At 38.3% G+C, this 10,568-nt stretch overlaps 1 protein-coding gene across 1 annotated transcript; it reads right to left on the bottom strand.

Moving 5' to 3' along the window:
- Positions 1-1,000: 1,000 nt before the first annotated feature.
- Positions 1,001-3,334, bottom strand: LOC146724308 (uncharacterized; the record flags this gene model as incomplete). The annotated part of the gene is made up of 2 exons (XM_085480041.1): positions 2,987-3,334; positions 1,001-2,752 (listed from the first exon to the last, which is right to left on the bottom strand). Coding segments are annotated over exons 1-2 (2,100 nt in total), but the record flags the coding sequence as incomplete, so codon positions are not given.
- Between the last annotated feature and the right edge of the window lie 7,234 nt (positions 3,335-10,568).

The following is a 10,568-nucleotide window of genomic DNA, read 5'->3' as shown; positions in this document are numbered from 1 at the left end:
TACTAGACGCTTTAAAACGTCGAATTCGAAAAAAGGGAAATTTTTCCCCTTTTTGTCCTTTTTTTGATCACTCTTTTGGGGTGAAACAATGTTTTATGAGAGGGGGGGGGACAATGAGCGCATCGTTTTTGGGGCTGGCTTTTCGGCGTGAAATGTCCCGTTTCGCAAAAAATTTGAAGCAGCCCCGGGTTCTGTCGCGCGAGACATGCCGCTATGTCGCTTTTTTTCCGACAAAATTTCCCCGCATTCTTTCCGAATGACTGCCGGAACAGCAAATGTTTTTAAATCCGGAAAGTTTTTTTGAACGGAGGACTGGTTTTGCCCACCTTAAAATTTGCGATTATTTGGGGGATTGTGGGAGAAGCCCGACAACCTCGTATTCGAAGCGTGAGGAATTTTTAAATTTATCCTTGTACAAAGGGAAAGCTCGCGACAAAACAAAATTTTTAAATTCCTTCACCCCTTTTTTTTTCAAAAAAAAATTTTTTTGAGAGATGACGTAGACGAGAATTCATCCCACTCGCGTACCGGGGTTTTAGATTAGTGGGGGAGCCCCAGGATGCGGACCCCGGTATCTCTAAACTTTCGCATTTTCCCCGACGTTTTCCCGGGCCCTTTAATTGTCGGTAGGCACATGGGAAGGGGGTTTAATGTGAGTTGGATCAACGTAAGTTGATCATCATACTCGTCAATCAACAACTGCCAGACGGACTCATAAATTTCGTCGGAAATCTTTAAAAATTTCTAAAAATCGAGGCAGCGTCCCCTGATACGCTCGTTTTGAGGGAATGAAATTTTTTGCGTGGGTTTAAAGGAATCATTACTCGCGCAAGAAAACTGAAAGTATTTTTTAAAAATCTCCCATTCGGGAACTTTTCCCGAAAAATACGAAAGTGAGATCCTTGGGGGCTGAAAAAAATTTTTTTATGGAAAGGCCCCCCGCAAATTTTTGAATCAGTACTGGTTCTAACAACGGGGGATTTATTAATTGGGAATTTACCTTTTTCGGTTTTCGCGAAGGGGGTCGGCCGTGGTGGTAGATCTCCTGGGGGCTCAATTTCGTAGTGCAACTCGAGTCGCGCAAAACGGGATAATGAGGAATATATACCGGCTCGAACTCGGAACGGTCAGATAATTCCACCTTCCTTATATTACCGAGCGAATTATACTCTCGTAAGAACTCGTTGTACTGCGCGTGAAGTTCAGGACGAAGCCGTAGCTTTCCTTCCATTTTATTATAAAGCGAGGTTGCAATGTGCAAAGAATCATCGATTTTTATCGGGAAATCATGCCTGAAGGGCAATCGAACCGCATAGCGTCCCTGAGGGGTACGATAGTGGTTGGCGATGAAATGAGCCTCGCACCTCTCCTCCTTCTCCGTGAGAGGGACAGGCCGCGAGATCTCCTCATCTTCCCAGAACTTCTGGAGAAGAGAGTGCGTGCTTTGTTCCAACACACAGTTTAATACAGATGCTTGAGCAGTAGTAGTCGGCCTACTATTTGTGGGGCCGGAAAGGATCCATCCGAGAGCGGTCAATTGCGCTGTCGGAGTTCCAATAGGACCTTGACGGACATCGCGCTTCAGAAGCGAGCCGTAAAGGTCAGCACCGATCAACAAATAAATTTGATGTTGACTTGAAGGATCAGGATCAGCAAAAGATAGACCCTGTAAATGAGGCCACGCATCAAAGGGCTGAATCCGCGAGGCAGCGTATGAAGTAATGCGTTGAAAAATGTAAGCCGTCAGAGGAAAGCTCGGGTCGGCTTGAGCACACGGGGTTAACTGTAGTGTTACGCGCGATTTCGCAGTACCCGTGTATTTTTCGCCGAAGCATTTAATTTGTAAATCGGCTCGTTGCCGTTTAGTGCGCAACGCCTGTGAGAGCGATTCTGATATAAAGCTAAAGGTGGATCCTTGATCCAACAACGCGCGAACCTTTAAGCAGCGACCCTCCCCAGTGTGGAGGTCGACCCATGCCGTTGCCAAGAGGACATTTGGATGTTCCTGAAGCGAGGGCGGTACTATCTGGACGGCCGCGATCGTATTGACCGTCTGATTTGTAGTCGCCTTAGATGCGGCTTGTGACGCAGATTCGGAGATAGTAGCCTCGGAACTGGCCAAGTTATCGAAGGCATTTTGATTTGCCGCTGAATGCAGCAATGTGTGATGCGAGCGACGACATTGTCTGCACCGATATTTGCTCGGGCATTTCGACGGGAAATGTCCGGACTTTAAGCAGTTAAAGCAAAGTTTATGCTGGCGCGCGAGAGCAAAGCGCTGTGAAGCTGATTTCTTCGCGTAGTCTTCGCATTTCGAAACGTGATGCTCACCGGAGCAACAAATACATTTAAAGGCAGTCACGTTGTTTACCGTTAAACGCGGTTTATCATTTTTCGAAGAACCGGAGTCCTTGCTTGAATCGGCAAAGTCCGACAATCCGCGTATACGGAGAGTTAAAAACTCATTAAGCTCCTGATAAGAAGAAGGCTCATTTCGTTTGATTCGCGTTAAATTCCATTCGGTACGTGTTCTCGCGCTAAACTTTTGCGTTATTGTATAAACAAGAATGTCGTCCCATTGTTCTACGGGACGATCGAGATTTTTTAATACGGCTAACGATGCAGACACTGTGTCGCGCAATTTTCGCAAGTCGCTTACAATCTCGCTTTTCATTACCGGAAGGCTAATAAACGCGTGTAAATGAGCATAGATTAACGCTTGCTTATCGTCGTATTCATTGGTTAACAATTGCTAGGCAGATTCGTAATTCGCATCGGAAATTTTTAAATTATTGATCAGCAAGGAAGCGTCTCCCGTTACGCTCGTTTTTAAGTAATGAAATTTTTGAGAATTTGAAAGAGCGTCGTTAGTTACTACGAGAGATTCAAAAATGTTTCGGAAGTTTTCCCAATCGGTTAATTTCCCAGAAAACTTTGGCAGCGCGATGCGTGGCAATTGGAAGCAATGATTATTTGTTTCGCGAACGGAGGAATTGGAACTACGATCGGTAAACGGAATTGTATTAGGAGATAATCGACTTATCGTATCTTGCAACAGATCGGCCGTGTCGATGTAGACATCCTCAGCTCTCAGAAACTCTTCCAGAGTGAAGTACGGCAAGGTCGTTTGCTGCTCCGTGGTCGTCTTTTGAAGCAGTTTGACATGAAGGCCGCGGCAGGCGGCCCAGTGCTCCTCCAACTTGGCAAGCCTACTTCGCGTCTTGGCGAGTGTCACGTTTGATTTGGCCAGCTTCTTGAAGTTGACGAGATCTCGTTTGATCTCGTCAATACAAGCTCCCTGCTCGATGAGCAGGTCACTCACGGCATTCGACATGATTATCGATGCCGGATTGTTGAATCGTTTATCGATTATTCGCTACTGAAGCGAAATATTCAAGCGCGCGCGCAGACTTGAAGCGCCCGCTGATTGACGCGCGAGAGAGAGTGAGAGAGTCCGAGCGCGAGTTAGCGCACCGTCACGTTAAGCCGTTATCGGCTGTCTTTCTCACACGAAGCGATTGCGTGGCGCGTGATAGCGGCGTCGAAATTGCAAATCGCGTGGTTTTTTAAATCTTTAGAAACGTCGAAAATCACCGAAATGATCGAGAGAGTCAAAGAGAGATGCACGACGCGGACGCGTGATAGCGGCGTCGAAATAGCAAGTCGCGCACCTTTTAAATGTTTAGAAACGTCCAAAATCAACAAGATGATCGAGAGAATCACAGAGAGATGCACGACGCGGACGCGTGATAGCGGCGTCGAAATAGCAAGTCGCGCACCTTTTAAATGTTTAGAAACGTCGAAAAGCAACAAGATGATCGAGAGCACAGATTAATAGACAGATCGCCAAAGGTCTGGATGAAGGAGAGACCAGCATTTCTCACTGATTTCAGCGCCATATTGTAGTAGTGGTCAATGCAGTAACTATTAATACGTTCCCAAGATAAGAGCGTCTCATGCTCATGAACTCGTCCGGCGGCATGTACGAGATTTATCTTTTCGTAGCGTTCGCGTATTTCGGAAAGGACAGAATTTTATGATGTTATAAATAAATAAATAAATAAAATATTAACCTGACCTATTATAATTATTTTTTAATAAATGTTTCATTATTATTATCATCTAAGTCTAAGTCGTTTAATTAATTTTTAGTTTTTAAATTAATTTAATTTATTATAATCATTTTAATATGTGAAAAATACTAATACGTATACGTTTTATAATGAATTAATATATTTCGAGAGTCGAATTATATATTTTTAATAATATAAAAGTGTTCAAAAATTATATTTGACTTTTAATTTTAATTATTTTAACAAAGAGTTCCGAAATCTCTTACGCACATAATAGGGATTTTGTTCATCCATATAATTCGCAATTAAGTATATATGTTAATTATTAATTTTAATAAAATACAAAATTAAAATTAAAGGTCAAATATAATTTTTGAACATAAATATATTTAATTTGTTATAAAACGTATACCCGTGATAGTATTTTTCTCGTACAAAAATAACTAGAATAAATTACATTACTCATAAAAAAATAAAAAAATAATTAAATAATTTAAATTTTATATGATAATAATAAAACATTTTATAAAAAAAACAGATTCAATAAATATAAGTATATATATAACATGTACTTATATTTATTGAATCTGTTTTTTAATAAAATGTTTTATAAGCTTAGAAAACTTGACTTCGATGTAACTAGCAAATTTTATTTAATTATTTCACGACGGTTTGACGTAATAAAATGTTTTATTATTATTATATAAAATATAAGTTTAAATTCTTTAATTAATTTTTAATCTTTTATGATTAATTTAATTTACTCTAATTATTTTTGTACGAGAAAAATACTATCATGGGTATACGTTTTATAATTAATTTAATATATTTGTGTTTAAAAATTATATTTGACCTTTAATTTTAATTTTTATTTTATTGAAATTAATAATTAACATATATACTAAATTGCGAATATATGGATGAAAAGAATCCCCATTATGTGTGTAAGAGATTTCGAAACTCTTTGCTAAAAAATAATTAAAATTAAAAGTCAAATATAATTTTTAAACACTAATATTATTAAGAATATACAATTCGGTTCCCGAAATATATTAATTTATTATAAAACGTATACGTGATATTATTTTTCTCATATAAAAATGACTAGAATAAATTAAATTAATTATTAAAAAACTAAAAAGTAATTAAACGACTTAGACTTAGATGATAATAATAATGAAACATTTTATTAAAGAAAGATTTAATAACTAGTAGGTCAAGTTATAATTTTTTATTTATTTATTTATAACATTATGAGCTATTAAGCTCATCATCTCGTTCGCTCTCTGTCTTGCTTTCATTCGGCAAGTCACAAATATATATGATACTCGTATGTTCCTACTTCAACTCTCGAGAATCTGAAACAAACGAAACTCGTGTCCAATATACAGGGTGTCCGGTAACTAACAGACCAATGATTACAAATGGATTCTTTGGTCAATTTGGGAACGATTTTTCTTCAGCGAAAATGTCGAAAAAGGTCATCATTTTTTACAACTTTCCAATCTTTGTCATTATATATCTTTATAACTAAGCCTTAAATTAAAATTTTATTATAGTAAACTCTACCTGAAATTAACTGAAGAATGTAATTATGTTAGACTTTTAACTCCAAAACGTTTAGTTTTCAAAAAACCTATTTTTTTCAATCGCTTATAACTCGAAAATTATTGACTTCTCTACATTTTTGCTAAAAAAAAATCGTCTCCAAATTGGCCAGAGAATCCGCCCTTAATCATTGGTCCGTTAGTTACCGGACACCCTGTATATATTATATAAAAGTGTATAACACGTCAGAAGCTTGTGAGCTTACAGCGATAAGTAAAAACAATTGCGTATCTATTTCATTGCGTTTATCTGTTTAAACGCGCGCTTTAATTTTTCCAACGTTTTTGCCTGTTTATATTTTATTGGTCCTCTCTTCTAAAAATCTTGTTTTAAAGATCCTCTCCGCGAGCAAAATTCGAAAACATAAATTATTTAATATTTTTACTTTATTATTTGTAAATCCTCGGTAATTTCAAAATTTTTCTATTTGAAAATTATTAATTTTCTATTGCCAATTAATTTTATCACAGACTTTACTCTTACTTCCATTGCACTTTCGTTTGCGGTTTTCAGTATACGATTTTTTATCGTAGTTACTGAAAATTATTATTGTGAATTATACTTGTGCAGTGATTTGAAGAATTTACAATTTCGTTGAAATTGTTGATTCTTCAAAAAAATTACGAGATTCGCGGAAATTGCGTGCTTTCTTGGCATTTTCCGTTCGCGGCAGGCGGTTTATTTTTGATTGTTGCAAGTGTTTTTTTTTTTTTTTTTATTAAAATAGATAATAATAATGTGAAATAAATCACGATATTTGACAGATGTGCATATATATAGAAATTGTAATAATAATAATATTATATCATAAAATTGTAAATTGTTTCAATTTTTTATAGACTGCGATAAAAGATTTTACATTTGGATAAGAAACTGCGGTAAGTAAAAATATAAAATTCTTGAAAACGTACCAAAAATATTTGATAATGTAAAAAGGTGAACTTTGAAAAATAAGGAACTTAAAAATTGCACTAATAAATGGGCTATATGTGAGCCGTGCGCGGATGTAAGGTGTGTTATATCGAAATTTAATTAATAGAATTGAGAATTAATCCCAATTTTAAGTCTTACAAATGTCCAAGCTAATTTTTTGTACCTCGTGTACATTTTTGAAAGTTATATCGAAAAATTAAATTTCAATATGCGTCTTACATCTCACATTTTGCATACGGCTCACATATAGCCTATTTATCTCTTATACTTTATTTCAACCCTTATAGAAATTTATTACTAGTAACGCCAATTTATCAATTTTATTTCGAGTAATTAATCACTTTTATTTCGAATAATTAAATTACTGTATATTATAGTATTTTAAATACTCGAAATAAGTGATTAATTGGCATAGTGATAAATTTCTACAAGAGAATAAGGAGCCTTTAAATTCTTAATGTAAAAAATTTCAAGTAATTTTCTTTAATAAAATTTAATTAAAAATTTTTGAACACTGTGTTATATCACATTTAAAATTGTGATTATTTCAATAAAAAAACATTTTATGTGTAAAAAATATATTTTTTATATTTAATAAATTTTATATATATATATATATATGCATATGTAAAATATTCTTTTTCTCTTTCTCTCTCTCTCTCTCTCTCTCTCTCTCTCACACACACACACACACACACACACACAACGGAGGCCAAATCTCTCAAATTGGTCTCATGATCAATTAGCCTGGATTCGCACCAGGAGCAAAGTCTGTTGGTAATGTCAAACGAATTTAGCCTGGACTTGCACCAGGGGCAAAGTCTTTTGGTCGAGTCTACGAAATTTAGCACGGACTCGAACCAGGGGCAAAGTCTTTTGGTTCAAGTCTACGAAATTTAGCACGGATTCGAACCAGGGGCAAAGTGTGTCGGTAAGGGGCAAAGTCTATCGCACGAAGATGGCGGTCTCTTCTTTAGGCAGGCCTTTGGCGATCTGTCTATTAATCTGTGTTGAGAGAGTCACAGAGAGATGCACGACGCGTACGCGTGATAGCGGCGTGCGCTGTCGTTTGCACTGTGGTCTGCGAGAGTCAAAAGTCAGTGAGAAAAAAATGCACTGGTTAAGATTCACCGGTGCGGTGCGCGTGATAGCGGCGCACGCTCACTGAGAGTCACTGTTAATCAATATAAGTCACGATTAATCATTGAGAGTCACTGCGATTATCGTAACGCAAAGCGCGTGCTTGCGGCGCTTGCGGATAACTCGCGAATGTTCACCGCACTCAATTAAGAAAATCACTGGTGTGTGATAGCGGAGTACGCGTGAAGTCATTAATCTCGAACGGCGTTTAACTGCCGTCCGAATGCAAAATTGCAAAGCGCGTGATAGCGGCGCTTGCACTGCAAGTGACATTTCAACGAAATTCTGACTACTCAAATGCAGAATTCGATGTACACCGGATACGTGAGGGTGCGTGACCGTCACGTGGCCGGAGCGCCGCGGCTTAGGCCGGAGCGACGGCAGGCGCGCGATCGAGAGAGCCGCAGCTAGAGAGAGAGAGAGCGAGAGAGAGAGCTTCGGAGCGCGCGGCGTGATACCGTCTCTCTCGCTCTTCGCGTCTTGGAGAGAGCGCGAGAGAGAGAGAGAGAGAGAGAGAGAGAGAGATCTTCGGAACGCGCGCGACGGTGATCCGTCTCTCTCGCTCTTCGCGTCTTCGAGAGAGAACGAGAAAGAGAGAGAGAGAGAGAGAGAGAGAGAGAGAGAGAGACTGTTTCGGAGCGCGCGCGACGGCTAATTGTTGTGTAGCGCGGTCTCACTCCCGCACACGAAGTCTTTCTACTCCAAACGAGAACGCGTAATTAGCGGATTTCTCGTGCCGCGGATCACTGCGTTTTTAACTTTACTGCCCCGATATAGGCACACGAAGTAGAAATTGTCAATCGTTCGAATAAGGTACGAAACAAAGGAGCCCGTTCTTTTCGCGATTTCACTATCACTCGATCGGTTTTTAAAATCCGGCTCGAAGGACCATTTTATATGTATAAGATTTAAGGTTGTAGGATGCCGGGTTAACGTGATCAAATGATTGTACGCGTTTTGAAACGGTTTAAATTAGTTTAACGTATAAGACGGGCAACAAGAGCCAAATCGCGGATGACAATGCGTTATCCTAACGAAACTAAATAATTTTCCGTTAGAATTAAATACCGGTGCACAAGGCACCAAATTTTACTTGGACACGGCCAAGATTTTAAAATATGAAATAATCTCATATTTGAGATTTAATTTCAATACCCCCCTTTTTTTTTTTTTTTTTTTTTAACCCCCCTACGGAAATTAAATAAATGAATGCAAGAGAAAAATATAGATCCGAAAATCGCTGAATCGGGAATCCCCGATTTTCGGATCTATATGTTTCTCTTGCATTCATTTATTTATTTTCCGTAGGGGGGTTAAAAGGGGTATTAAAATTAAATCTCAAATATGAGATTATTTCATATTTAAAATCTTGGCCGTGTCCAAGTAAAATTTGGTGCCTTGTGCACCGGTATTTAATTTTAACGGAAAATTATTTAGTTTCGTTAGGATAACGCATTGTCATCCGCGATTTGGCTCTTGTTGCCCGTCTTATACGTTAAAATTATATTATGTTCAAAATTTAAAATTTTTTCTTAATAAAATTTAAATTAGAAAAATAATTAATTATCTTTCCTTTTTTCACACATTTTTGATATTATAGAATATATTTAATTATTTTATAATCAGTTTAAAAATTGCAAATTAAATTACAAATTAAATTACTATAGAGTCTGTTAAGAGGAAAGAGGGTGAGGATAGAGGACGACCTAACATGGGAGGAAAGAAAGATGAAATAGAGAATAATGGAAATTGCGGAGGAAGAAAAGAGGAAAGGGGAACAAGGTGTGGACAAGCTACGGTAGGATAAAAATCAATGATGTTTGGTGGAAATGGGAAGAGGAAGAAAGAGTGCTCAAGAACTGGAAAGGAGAAATTAGAGAAGGAATGGAGAAAATGGAGGTGGAAGAGGGGGGCATGAAGACAAGAATGGAGGAAAAAAAGGGATAGAAGAGGGGAGAAGAGAAGAAGGAAGGAAAGGAGAAGGGAAGAAGAGTAGTAAGAAGAGAAAGGAGGAGGGAGAAAGGGAGACGGAGATAGAAAGAAGAAAGGAGCAAGAGAGAAAGGAAAAAGGAGAAGTAAGAGAGGAATGGAAGATAGGTTTTTGGAATGTGGCAGGGTTGAAAAACAAGGAAGAAAAATTCTGGAAGGAAATAGAGGATTGGGAGGTAGTGGTGATGATGGAAACATGGATAGAGGAAAAGGGGTGGGAGGCGATTAAAAAGAGGTTACCGAAAGGATATAGATGGGAGAAGCAAGCAGCAAAGAAGAGAAAGAAGAAAGGAAGACCGATGGGGGGAATGATCATGGGGGTAAAGGAGGAGAGGGGAAGGATAAAAGTATCAGGAATGGGAGAAAAGGCGGAGGGAATAATGATGGCTGATTTAGAGGTAGGAAGAGAGAAGTGGAGGGTAATAGGTATATACATTAACGGGGACATGGAAAGGAAAATGGAGGAAATGAAGGAATGGATGGAAGAGAAAGAAGAAGACAAATGGACGATTTTAGGAGGAGATTTCAACGCAAGGACAGGTAGAAGGGGGGGAGTGATAGGAGAGGAGGAAGAGGAAAGAAGATCGAAGGACAAGAAGGTAAATGAGGATGGGAGGAAGTTGATAAAAGAGCTAGAAGAAGTGGGATGGGGAATTTTTAACGGAGGGATTAGAGGGGATAGGGAGGGGGAGTACACATATACAGGAGGAAGAGGGGAATCGGTGATAGACTATGTGGTGGGAGAGGATAGAGTAAAGGAAAAGATAAAGAGAATGGAGGTGGGAGATAACATAGAGTCGGACCATCACCCTTTGATTGTAACGT

Source organism: Nylanderia fulva, unplaced genomic scaffold (genome assembly GCF_048542155.1).
Source record: "Nylanderia fulva isolate GAGA-0341 unplaced genomic scaffold, ASM4854215v1 Scaffold1392, whole genome shotgun sequence".
NCBI lineage: Eukaryota > Metazoa > Arthropoda > Insecta > Hymenoptera > Formicidae > Nylanderia > Nylanderia fulva.
The sequence above is the reverse complement of the archived record's forward strand: the minus strand, read 5'-3'. Positions and strand labels throughout refer to the sequence as shown.